Consider the following 13,924-nt stretch of genomic DNA (forward strand, 5'->3'; position numbering starts at 1 on the left):
TCAAATACTTTTTTCCCTCAATGTATGGAATCATGTAGTAACCAAAAAATTGTTAAACAAATCAAAATATATTTTAGATATTAGATTCTTCAAAGTAGCCACCCTTTGCCTTGATGACAGCTTTGCACATTCTTGGCATTCTATCAACCAGCTTAACCTGGAATGCTTTTCCAACAGTCTTGAAGGAGTTCCGACATATGCTGAACACTTGTTGGCTGCTTTTCCTTCACTCTGCGGTCCAACTCATCCCAAACCAACTCAATTGGGTTGAGGTCGGGTGATTGTGGAGGCCAGGTCATATGATGCAGCACTCCATCACTCTCCTTCTTGGTCAAATAGCCCTTATACAGCGTGGAGGTGTGTTGGGTCATTGTCCTGTTGAAAAACAAATGATAGTCCCACTTAGCGCAAACCAGATGGCATGGCGTATTGCTGCAGAATGCTGTGGTAGCCATGCTGGTTAAGTGTGCCTTGAATTCTAAATAAATCACAGACAGTGTCACCAGCAAAGGACCTCCTCCTCCATGCTTCACAGTGGGAACCACACATGCGGAGATCATCAGTTCACCTACTCTGCGTCTCACAAATCTCGAATTTGGACTCAAGGACAGATTTCCACCTGTCTAATGTCCATTGCTTGTGTTTCTTGGCCCAAGCAAGTCTCTTCTCCTTATTGGTGTCCTTTAGTGGTGGTTTCTTTGCAGCAATTCGATCATGAAGGCCTGATTCACACAGTCCCATCTGAACAGTTGATGTTGAGATGTGTCTGTTACTTGAACTCTGTGAAGCATTTATTTGGGCTGCAATTTTTTTTTTTTTTTGTGTCATTTAGCAGACGCTCTTATCCAGAGCGACTTACAGGAGCAATTAGGGTTAAGTGCCTTGCTCAAGGGCACATCGACAGATTTTTCACCTAGTCGGCTCGGGGATTAGAACCAGCGACCTTTCGGTTACTGGCACAACGCTCTTACCCACTAAGCTACCTGCCGCCCTGAGGCTGGTAACTCTAATGAACTTATCCTCTGCAGCAGAGGTAACTCTGGGTATTCCTTTCCTGTGGTGGTCCTCATGAGCCAGTTTCATCATAGCGCTTGATGGTTTTTGCGACTGCACTTGAAGAAACTTTCAAAGTTCTTGACATTTTCCGGATTGACTGACCTTCATGTCTTAAAGTAATGATGGACTGTTGTTTCTCTTTGCTTATTTGAGCTTTTCTTGACATAATATGGACTTGGTCTTTTACCAAATAGGGCTATCTTCTGTATACCACCCCTACCTTGTGACAACACAAATTAACTTATTTTGATTTGTTTAACACTTTTTTGGTTACTACATGATTCCATATGTGTTATTTCATAGTTTTGATGTCTTCACTATTATTCTACACTGTAGAAAATAGTAAAAATAAAGAAAAACCCTTGAATGAGTAGGTGTGTCCAAACTTTTGACTGGTACTGTATAAATAAACTCATACACACACACACACATACTCACCTACCCACGCCCTCTCATACACAGCCCTCGTTGTTTGACACTGCTGTTCATTCATCACGACGGTTCACCGTGTTTTGAAATTTGCAACATTGTGTAACCGTTACTGGAACAGGGCAGGGTTTTTCTAAGACTGAAGAGGCTTTCAGGCTTCAGCACATACAGTATTTCCTTAAAGGGATAGTTTACCCAAATTACTTATTGGTTTCCTTACCCTTTTTCTTGCTTCATGTGCAAATCATCCTGAAGTATCACACTGATTGTGTAGCTCAATAAAGTTACTTATAGATTATTTGGACATGAAGCGCAAAAAAATGCTAATATTGATAACACTGATTTCCATTGGATATGTGCCACAAATGCTAAAAAGTTTGCATTTGGAAGCAGTGGCCAGGTAAACAAAACCAAAGACTAGACAGCTTACAGTGTAAGCAAAGTATTACAATGCTTACAAGGTATGACAACAGGGTAAGGAAACCGACATGTCATTTCTTTATTTGGGTGAACTTTCCCTTTAAAGGAGTTACAGTGCCTTGCAAAAGTATTCATCCCCCTTGGTGTTTTTCCTATTTTGTTGCATTACAACCTGTAATTTAAAATGATTTTTATTTGGATTTCATGTAATGGACCTACACAATATAGTCCAAATTGGTGAAGTGAAATGAAAAAAATAACTTGTTTCAAAAAATTCTAAAAAATAAATAACGGAAAAGTGGTGCATGCATATGTATGCACCCCCTTTGCTATGAAGCCCCTAAATAAGATCTGGTGCAACCAATTACCTTCAAAGTCACATAATTAGTTAAATAAAGTCCACCTGTGTGTAATCTGTGTCACATGATCTCAGTGTATATATACACCTGTTCTGAAAGGCCCCCCGAGTCTGCAACACCACAAAGCAAGGGGTACCACCAAGCAAGCGGCACCATGAAGACCAAGGAGCTCTCCAAACAGGTCAGGGACAAAGTTGTGGAGAAGTACAGATCAGGGTTCGGTTATAAAAAAAATATCAGAAACTTTGAACATCCCACGGAGCACCATTTAAATCCATTATTTAAAAAATGGAAAGAATATGGCACCACAACAAACCTGCCAAGAGAGGGCCGCCCACCAAAACTCACGGACCAAGCAAGGAGGGCATTAATCAGAGAGGCAACAAAGAGACCAAAGATAACCCTGAAGGATCTGCAAAGCTCCACAGCGGAGATTGGAGTATCTGTCCATAGGACCACTTTAAGCCATACACTCCACAAAACTGGGCTTTACGGAAGAGTGGCCAGAAAAAAGCCATTGCTTAAAGAAAAAAATAAGCAAACACGTTTGGTGTTCACCAAAAGGCATGTGGGAGACTCCCCAAACATATGGAAGAAGGTACTCTGGTCAGATGAGACAAAAATTGAGCTTTTTCTGCGCGCAAAACCCAACACCTCTCATCACCCCGAGAACACCATCCCCACAGTGAAGCATGGTGACGGCAGCATCATGCTATGGAGATGTTTTTCATCGGCAGGGACTGGGAAACTGGTCAGAATTTGAAGGAATGATGGATGTCGCTAAATACAGCGAAATTCTAAATACAGGGAAACCTCTGTGTCAGTCTTCCAGAGATTTGAGACTGGGACGGAGGAGTTATGCACGCTCAAGTTTTCTGTTTTTTTGTCTTATTTCTTGTTTGTTTCACACATTTTGCATTTTCAAAGTGTTAGGCATGTTGTGTAAATCAAATGAAACAACCCCCCCAAAAATCTATTTTAATTCCAGGTTGTAAGGCAACAAAATAGGAAAAATTCCAAGGTGTGACAACTTTCACAAGCCACTGTACAGTATTGGTGCTTCTGACTGTGTAGTGTTGTAATTGACATGCAATGTGTACCATCGTTTCCTGTGTCTGCACGTCCAAAGTTAAGTAGGAGTGTTGGGGGGTCACCCTGCTTTCCTCAAACCATGACTGCGTCCCAAATTAGGGCTGAGAATTGCCAGGGACCTCATGATACGATATTATCACGATACTTAGGTGCCGATACGATATATATATTGCGATTCTCACGATTCTATGTATTACGATTCGATGTTCCAAAAATATTGCTGGTGAAGAGAGACGAGAGCCATGAGAAAACAAGTTATTTAAAAACAATTTTTTTTAAGAAGATGGAGAACAAGCTATGAAGGAATAATACTGCAATTTTGGTGCAGGTATAGCAAAGTAGAGCAAAAAGTAGAGCAATATTGTCAAACTATTCAATATATATATATATATATATATATATATATATATATATATATATATATATATATATATATATATATATATATATATATATATATATATATATATATATATATATATATACCCCTACCCACCCACTATTTGCACTACATTTGACCAGGGCCGATTTGTAAACAGACCTCTCTCCAGACAGGCGATTTATTTACTCCTTAGTCCTCGTCTTGCGCACCACACCCATGTGGCCCCAAAAAGCTGTGACGTGATTTGGTCAGCTGCCAGGCGGCCTCTAGTTAAGTTGGTTACAGTTTGTTTACAGCTGGTGGTTTATTTCAGCTAGATGTTTGGACTCGTCCCCTAGACATCAACTCTAGCTGGTAACCAAAGAGGTTTAGGCTGTCTCCCAAATGGCACCCTATTCCCTACATATTGCACTACTTTTGACCAGAGCACTGGTAGTGCACTGTGTAGGGAATAGGGTGCCATTTGGGACGCTCATTAGTCATTTGTCATATCAGATAAACAGTAAAGCAAACATGTTTCCTCTCAATTCACTGTAGAGAGAGAGCAACAAATGCCTGTTTTAGTTCCCACAATCTCTCCTAGCAAGGCTTTTAAAGCAACAGCTTTTACAAGGAAATGGCTTCCTAATGAAGTGAAAAAGTTGCAAATGTTTTAGGAAATTAGCCATTAGCAAATGTGCTTTCCTCCGTCCTCCTCGTGCAGAAGTCTTTTGAATGAGCTTGAATTCCACCTCTGTTCTCCTACACACAGCATTCATGTGTTGTTTTTATTGGTCATTATTTCAGGTTTTCCATTGGACAAAGCAGTGGCCTATGAGAAACTCAGAAACCCGTTTGTTATCAACGATCTGGATCTCCAGTACTACATCCAAGACAGGTAATGTGATTGACAGTTGCTATGGGCATCGTGGCCATAATATCTGGTCAAAGGCAAGTGTTGGACAATAGGTCCTGACATGCTGTTGCCCATTCTTCACATTATGGTTGCTAATAAAAGCATTGGTGGATTACTGAGCAATGCAAAAGTTTATAAACAAAGGGTGAAGGACATGTTCCCCTCTGTGATTTGTTTGACGGCATGGTGTGTGTCCCAAACGAAACCCTATTCCCTAGTGCACTACCTTTGACCAAAGCCTTATGCGCCCTGGTCAAAGGGCATTCATTGTGTTGGACACTCTACTGCCTATGTTTTTAATTGCGGCAATGAGAACATTAGTGATGCGCGGGTTGACCTGAGAACCCGCTGTTATATCCGCGGGGTGGGCGGGTTCTATATATATATATATATATATACACATACATAGACACACACACAGTTGAAGTCACAAGTTTACATACACCTTAGCAAAATACATTTTACATTTAAACTCAGTTTTTCACAATTCCTGACATTTAATCCTAGTAAAGATTCCCTGTTTTAGGTCAGTTAGGATCACCACTTTATTTTAAGAATGTGAAATGTCAGAATAATAGTAGAGAGAATGATCGTCACATTCCCAGTGGGTCAGAAGTTTACATACACTCAATTAGTATTTGGTAGCATTGCCTTTAAATTGTTTAAACTTGGGTCAAACGTTTCGGGTAGCCTTCCACAAGCTTCCCACAATAAGTTGGGTGAATTTTGGCCCATTCCTCCTGACAGAGCTGGTGTAACTGAGTCAGGTTTGTAGGCCTTGTAGGATTGAGGTCAGGGCTTTGTGATGGCCACTCCAATACCTTGACTTTGTTATCCTTAAGCCATTTTGCCACAACTTTGGAAGTATGCTTGGGGTCATTGTCCATTTGGAAGACCCATTTGCGACCAAGCTTTAACTTCCTGCTGATGTCTTGAGATGTTGCTTCAATATATCCACATAATTTTCCTTCCTCATGATGCCATCTATTTTGTGAAGTGCACCAGTCCCTCCTGCAGCAAAGCACCCCCACAGCATGATGCTGCCACCCCCGTGCTTCACGGTTGGGATGGTGTTCTTCGGCTTGCAAGCGTTCCCCTTTTTCCTCCAAACATAACGATGGTCATTATGGCCAAACAGTTCTATTTTTGTTTCATCAAACCAGAGGACATTTCTCCAAAAAGTACGATCTTTGTCCCCATGTGCAGTTGCAAACCGTAGTCTGGCTTTTTAATGGCGGTTTTGGAGCAGTGGCTTCTTCCTTGCTGAGCGGCCTTTCAGGTTATGTCGATATAGGACTCGTTTTACTGTGGCTATAGATACTTTTGTACCTGTTTCCTCCAGCATCTTCACAAGGTCCTTTGCTGTTGTTCTGTGATTGATTTGCACTTTTCACACGTTCATCTCTAGGAGACAGAACGCGTCTCCTTCCTGAGCGGTATGACGGCTGCGTGGTCCCATGGTGTTTATACTTGCGTACTATTGTTTGTACAGATGAACGTGGTACCGTCAGGCGTTTGGAAATTGCTCCCAAGGATGAACCAGACTTGTGGAGGTCTACAATTATTTGTCTGAGGTCTTGGCTGATTTCTTTTGAATTTCCCATGATGTCAAGCAAAGAGGCACTTAGTTTGAAGGTAGGCCTTGAAATACATCCACAGGTACACCTCCTATTTGACTCAAATTATGTCAATTAGCCTATCAGAAGCTTCTAAAGACATGACATCATGTTTTGGAATTTTCCAAGCTGTTTAAAGGCACAGTCAACTTAGTGTATGTAAACGTCTGACCCACTGGAATTGTGATACAGTGAATTATAAGTGAAATAATCCGTCTGTAAACAATTGTTGGAAAAATTACTTGTGTCATGCACAAAGTAGATGTCCTAACCGACTTGCCAAAACTAAAGTTTGTTAAAAAGAAATTTGTGGAGTGGTTGGAAAACGAGTTTTAATGACTCCAACCTATGTGTAAATATAAACTTCCGACTTCAACTATGTGTGTATATATATATATATATATATATATATATATATATATATATATATATATATATATATATATATATATATACATACGGCGGCAGGTAGCTTAGTGGTTAAGAGCGTTGTGCCAGTAACCGAAAGGTCGCTGGTTCTAATCCCCGAGCAAGGCACTTACCCCTAATTGCTCCTGTAAGTCGCTCTGGATAAGAGCGTCTGCTAAATGACTAAAATGTAAAATATATATATAAATATATATATATTTTCGTCAAACTTGTGAGCCTCTCCAGTCTCCATGCTCATTAGTTGCTCATTAAACATATTTGCTGCTACATCACTCAATCCCATTTTTAATATCTTCCTTCCTACCTGTTTTACATCCCTGAGACCAACCAGGTTGTTTCCTTGCCATATAATAATCCCAGATTTTCATAAAACAGTCTGTCCTTTCTGCATCACCAAATGTTGCACAGGGAAAAGGAATAGGTGTGTCTGCTGAAATGAGCTGGTTCAGTGCTGCTGCGCTGAAATGAGCTGGTTCAGTGCATGGTGTAGTGCTGCCAGAGCGCACCGGAGCGTCACTCGGCCACTTCTCACAGTGGTGCTCATCTAGTAAAGTTAGATCAAAGCTGAATCAATGTCTTGGAAGATCATATAATGATTAATTAGTATTCTACATAAAATAAACATGTGTAATAGCGTAGTATTACGTTACTGATACACCAAAAACACCACCTCAATTCCTGTGAGATTTTAGGATAGTTAGATGAATAGTCAAACAACAACAGAATGTCATGCGGCCGAAACTCAACATCGTGCGAATGATAATAAAGGCTACTAGGCAGAATGTGCTTTAATTGAAACAAAATACAGGAAGGTTATATACAGTGGGGGAAAAAAGTATTTAGTCAGCCACCAATTGTGCAAGTTCTCCCACTTAAAAAGATGAGAGAGGCCTGTAATTTTCATCATAGGTACACGTCAACTATGACAGACAAAATGAGGAAAAAAAATCCAGAAAATCACATTGTAGGATTTTTAATGAATTTATTTGCAAATTATGGTGGAAAATAAGTATTTGGTCACCTACAAACAAGCAAGATTTCTGGCTCTCACAGACCTGTAACTTCTTCTTTAAGAGGCTCCTCTGTCCTCCACTCATTACCTGTATTAATGGCACCTGTTTGAACTTGTTATCAGTATAAAAGACACCTGTCCACAACCTCAAACAGTCACACTCCAAACTCCACTATGGCCAAGACCAAAGAGCTGTCAAAGGACACCAGAAACAAAATTGTAGACCTGCACCAGGCTGGGAAGACTGAATCTGCAATAGGTAAGCAGCTTGGTTTGAAGAAATCAACTGTGGGAGCAATTATTAGGAAATGGAAGACATACAAGACCACTGATAATCTCCCTCGATCTGGGGCTCCACGCAAGATCTCACCCCGTGGGGTCAAAATGATCACAAGAACGGTGAGCAAAAATCCCAGAACCACACGGGGGGACCTAGTGAATGACCTGCAGAGAGCTGGGACCAAAGTAACAAAGCCTACCATCAGTAACACACTATGCCGCCATTGACTCAAATCCTGCAGTGCCAGACGTGTCCCCCTGCTTAAGCCAGTACATGTCCAGGCCCGTCTGAAGTTTGCTAGAGTGCATTTGGATGATCCAGAAGAGGATTGGGAGAATGTCATATGGTCAGATGAAACCAAAATAGAACTTTTTGGTAAAAACTCAACTCGTCATGTTTGGAGGACAAAGAATGCTGAGTTGCATCCAAAGAACACCATACCTACTGTGAAGCATGGGGGTGGAAACATCATGCTTTGGGGCTGTTTTTCTGCAAAGGGACCAGGACGACTGATCCGTGTAAAGGAAAGAATGAATGGGGCCATGTATCGTGAGATTTTGAGTGAAAACCTCCTTCCATCAGCAAGGGCATTGAAGATGAAACGTGGCTGGGTCTTTCAGCATGACAATGATCCCACATCACTGCTCTAGAGGAGATCTGCATGGAGGAATGGGCCAAAATACCAGCAACAGTGTGTGAAAACCTTGTGAAGACTTACAGAAAACGTTTGACCTATGTCATTGCCAACAAAGGGTATATAACAAAGTATTGAGAAACTTTTGTTATTGACCAAATACTTCTTTTCCACCATAATTTGCAAATCAATTCATAAAAAATCCTACAATGTGATTTTCTGGATTTTTTTTCTCTCAGTTTGTCTGTCATAGTTGACGTGTACCTATGATGAAAATTACAGGCCTCTCTCATCTTTTTAAGTGGGAGAACTTGCACAATTGGTGGCTGACTAAATACTTTTTTCCCCCCACTGTAGTTAACACCATCTGCTCTAATTTGCTCACGAAACAGTTATTCAATAGCAAGAAGATCTAAATGCGTACCCAAATTTTTTTAAATGTAGGCTACACTGGCCAGCAAAATCATCCTGTTGTCCCGCGTTTCGGTATTTTTAAATGTGGTCACCCTACCGGCATGAGTGAGAAAAAAGAACCTGCGGGAAAGTGGCCTCCATCAGCTATTCTAGTGCATACGATGACGTCTTTTCTCCCCTGCCCCTGTTCCTGCCCATTTGATAATGGGCCATTCTAAGTCAAAACTAATTTTACATATTAGTAAAGACAAGATTAAATTGAGAATAGTCTGATGGGTGAAAATGTGATCACTTGATGAGAGAACAGTTTGTGCAGCCTGAGGTAAGGAACAGAGAGCAATTTTTTTTTTGCGACTTTCTCAAATCATCGATAGCCTATAGTCGCACCATGCAGCCCGTATATCTTTTGATTTCCAAGACATTCTAAGGTTTGTATCATTCACAAAATCTAGCATATAGGACCTGTTTCAAATGATCACTTTTATGCTCAACATAGTCACTTCATATGCGCACTTGCTCTGGAATGGGAAAAATATCCTTTCTATTTTATTCAGCTAAATTAAATTATATTCTTCTTACTATAAAATCATATAATATAAAATAAGGGCATGGGGACATATAAGCATATCTTGTCAGCTAAATGATCAAGCCTACAGCCTATGGCATGGAGCATAGCCAGATAACATACAGTAGGCCAACTCATATTCTGTTCTTCTGAAATAAATTTTCTTCATATCATAATGTTTCTTTAGACCTGCCAAAAATAAATAATGGATTTATTGTGATGGTGTATATTAAAATTATTTATCATTTATTTTTAAATGTAGATGTTCCAAAGGCATGCCTCAGCGGCTTGTATGCGTGGAGTCGTGTTTATGTTAATTAACGGTCAATCTTTTGCACGACAATAACCGGCTGACAATTTCATGACCGCCACAGCCCTAATAGAGTCATTACCATGATGAATCATATTAAGTTTGGTATTGCTATTGTAAAAATAAGAAAACTATTAACAATTCACTTTTTTGACTTAAAATGCTTAAAATAATCATAAAAAACCTCTCATGGACTAAGTCTGATTCGCTCCAAATTTAGTCTTTGGACTCATCACAATAGTCCCTAAAGAGTTTGACAAAGGAAAAACGTTGAGGCATTCAAAGATGGCCACACTATACCAGTAGATGCATATTAACGCATACGCTAATATGCTAAAAGATGTGATTTATTGTTTGACTTATTTTTTTACAAAAGCATGCGCAAGGTGACAATTTAGGCTATTGTTTTGAAATGTTTTGTTTCAGAAAAACATTAGGCTACTGTTCACTAGGGATGTGACAAATGGAAACATTTTCTTTAACGTTTAAACTGCCATTTTTATCAGTTTTCCGTTAAAACGATAAGAAAAATGTATAAAATTCCATATGAATTCACAATGCAGCTGCGCTGCTGACAGCAACGGATGGTTTCAGAACGTTAAGCATTGCACCTGTACTAGCATTACTGTACCTCAATTCCACCTTGCAAAGTTTGCATTTCCTTCTCATTTAACTTCTACAATTATTGCCATACAGGACTTCACTGCTGTCTCTTGCCTTTCTCTGATTCTTCCAACTGTTAACGACGATGGCGTTGTGGTGGAGAATCGACTCCAAAATAATTTATTCCTCAACTCCCATTTCTTGAGTGTCAAGTATTGACTCCTAAGATTCTGTATTTTTGGAACGGAGGAGACGGAAGTACGGCAACTAATCAGAGAACACAAACACTTGCATCTTTCATAGCGAGCTAGCGAGGGACGGAGAGAGAGGGGAGGGGCACAGTATAGGCAGGTCGGCCACCAGGTAAACTGTCAGAACTGATCTATTGGCAATCAAACGCTGTATCTCGCAATGGAATGCTGTATCTCGCAATTTCTTGGCTTTCAATGTCTCACAACTTCAGGAAAGCAGGGCCTATCATCAATGAATAGGCTAGGATATTGAGATGCGCAAGATGCAACACTTCGCTCTCACACAGTCGCACGTGCACGGGTTCGCTTCACGCTGGTCACAACATGGTAGCCTGGGCACCAAAAGGGTGTAGAAGTTGAGCCTCACGCTTCAACGCTCTTAGTTGTTGCGGAAATTGACCCACTGTCGGCCGCTGTTTACTCATATCGCTGAATCTACCTTTTATATTAGACAACTTTCCACAGGCCTTTATATCATCTAGTTAGGCTATAACACGGTAAATGGCGGATTGGCTGTTCAATGGGCCTATCCTATATTTACGATAAAACCTGATACCCACCAATTTATTACAGTTGACTTATTAGTACATTATTCAATTATTATGGTTAAAGGGATACTTGGGATTTTGGCAATGAGGCCCTCTATCTACTTCCAAAGAGTCAGATGAACTCGTGGACACCATTTTTATGTCTGAAGTTAGAGATAGTTTTGCCAATGCTAACTAGCGTTGGCGCAATGACTCGCAAAACTATCTCGAACTTCCTTCATACTGGAGACAGAGACATAACAATGGTGTCCACGAGTTCATCGGACTCTTTGGAAGTAGATAGAGGACCTCATTGCCAAAATCCTTAAAGTTTCCCTTTTAAGAAAGCGGTCACATTCAGAAAGACTTGAAACGGCACACAGCTGTTGAAAGGTGAGAAGAATAGCTGCAGGCTAATTGACAACAGACAGCTAATGAAAAGAGTGGTTTGATCCTTGTGTTGTTGTTGGTGGTCAGTCAGCTGATCAAGCATTTCTCTTCCTCCAGGAGGGAGGTGTATCGGATCCTGAAGAACCAGGGTATCCTACTCCCACGCTACGCCGTTCTCAACAGAGACCCTGCAAGACCAGAGGGTTAGTACCCAGTACCTTCGTGGTTAAAGCAGTGTTTCTCAATCCTGGTCCTGGGAACCCAAAGGGGTGCACGTTGATGTTTTGTTTTTCCCCCTAGCATTAACACACCTGATTCCAATAATCAGAGGCTTGATGATGAGTTGATTGGTTGAATCAAGTGTGTTGGTGCTAGGGCAAAATCTAAAATGTGCTTTCAGACTTAAAAAGTAATCTAATGTCAAGATGAGTACTTCGGAAAGTATTCAGACCCCTTGACTTTTTCCCACATTTTGTTATGTTACAGCCTTATTCTAAAATTGATGAAATTGTTTTTTCTCCCTCAATCTACACACAATACCTCCATAATGACAAAGCAAAATTATGTTAACTAATTTATAAAAATAAAAAAAACGTATCACATTTACTTAAGTATTCAGACCCTTTACTCAGTACTTTGTTGAAGCACCTTTGGCAGCGATTACAGCCTTGAGTCTTCTTGGGTATGACGCTACAAGCTTGGCACCTCTCTATTTGGGGAGTTTCTCCCATTCTTCTCTGCAGATCCTCTCAAGCTCTGTCAGGTTGGATGGGGAGCGTCGCTGCACAGCTATTTTCAGGTCTCTCCAGAGATGTTCAATCGGGTTCAAGTCCGGGCTCTGGCTGGGCCACTCAAGGACATTCTGAGACTTGTCCCGAAGCCACTCCTGCTTTGTCTTGGCTGTGTGCTTAGGGTCATTGTCCTGTTGGAAGGTGAACTTTCGCCCCAGTCTGAGATCCTGAGCGCTCTGGAGCAGGTTTTCATCAAGGATCTCTCTGTACTTTGCCTTGATTCTGACTAGTCTCCCAGTCCCTGCTGGTGAAAAACATCCCCACAGCATGATGCTGCCACCACCATGCTTCACCGTAGGGATGGTGCCAGGTTTCCTCCAGACGTGACGCTTGGTATTCAGGCCAAATAGTTAAATCTTGGTTTCATCAGACCAGAGAATTTAGTTTCTCGTGGTCTTTAGGTGCCTTTTGGCAAACTCCATGCGGGCTGTAATGTGCCTTTTACTGAAGAGTGGCTTCCGTCTGGCCACTCTACCATTAAGGCCTGATTGGTGGAGTGCTGCAGAGATGGTTGTCCTTCTGGAAGGTTCTCCCATCTCCACAGAGGAACTCTAGAGCTCTGTCAGAATGACCATCAGGTTCTTGGTCACCTCCCTGACCAAGGCCCTTCTCGCCCGATTGCTCAGTTTGGCCCAGCGACCAGCTCTAGGAAGAGTCTTGGTGCTTCCAAACTTATTCCATTTAAGAATGATGGAGGCCACTGTGTTCTTGGGGACCTTCAATGCTGCAGAAATGTTTTTGTACCGTTCCCCAGATCTGTGCCTCGACACAATCCTGTCTCGGAGCTCTACAGATAATTCCTTCGACCTCATGGCTTGGTTTTTGCTCTGACATGCACTGTCAACTGTGGGACCTTATATAGACAGGTGTGTGCCTTTTGCAAATAATGTCCAATCAATTGAATTTACCACAGGTGGACTCCAATCAAGTTGTAGAAACATCTCAAGGATGATCAATGGAAACAGGATGCACCTGAGCTCAATTTTGTGTCTCATAGCAAAGGGTCTGAATACTTCAGTAAAAATAATTTATACAAACCTTTTTTTGCTTTGTCATAATGGGGTATTGTGTGTAGATTGAGGATTTTTTTATTTATTTAATCCATTTTAGATTAAGGCTGTAACGTAACAAAGTGGAAAAAGTCGAGGGGTCTGAACTTTCCGAAGGCACTGTATGTAGATCCAGCTATGCCTCAAACCTCAAGAGAATGGAGAAGATGAGCACAGCAAATCTTTAAATTAAATGGTGCTTTTTTTTCCCATTCATCTTGGATTGTGGCATATAGCTGGATCTACAAAACGGATGGCCTGGGATGTGTACTTACCTCAACAGAATACCAGGTTTGAGGTTTGCAAACATCAGACAAGCTTTGAAGTGTAATGCCCCTTTAAGGTTATTAATAGAATATGGGGCAAATTCTCTAATGCGCTTCCACCGTATCAAATCAAATCAAATCAAATTTTATTTGT

At 40.9% G+C, this 13,924-nt stretch overlaps 1 protein-coding gene across 5 annotated transcripts in view; it reads left to right on the forward strand.

Annotated features, from left to right (window-relative positions):
- Positions 1–13,924, forward strand: part of ppip5k2 (diphosphoinositol pentakisphosphate kinase 2) — an 82,172-nt gene that overhangs the window by 16,431 nt on the left and 51,817 nt on the right. For 4 of the 5 annotated variants that reach the window (XM_084160169.1, XM_084160171.1, XM_084160170.1 and 1 more), the window contains exons 4-5: positions 4,525–4,615; positions 11,782–11,867. In XM_084160169.1, coding sequence (XP_084016295.1) covers positions 4,525–4,615; positions 11,782–11,867 — 177 coding nt within the window. The remainder of the gene's footprint in view (positions 1–4,524; positions 4,616–11,781; positions 11,868–13,924) is intronic. The other variant, XM_084160173.1, reaches the window with a different exon arrangement.

This window comes from Coregonus lavaretus (genome assembly GCF_964263955.1).
Source record: "Coregonus lavaretus genome assembly, chromosome: 4".
Lineage (NCBI taxonomy): Eukaryota > Metazoa > Chordata > Actinopteri > Salmoniformes > Salmonidae > Coregonus > Coregonus lavaretus.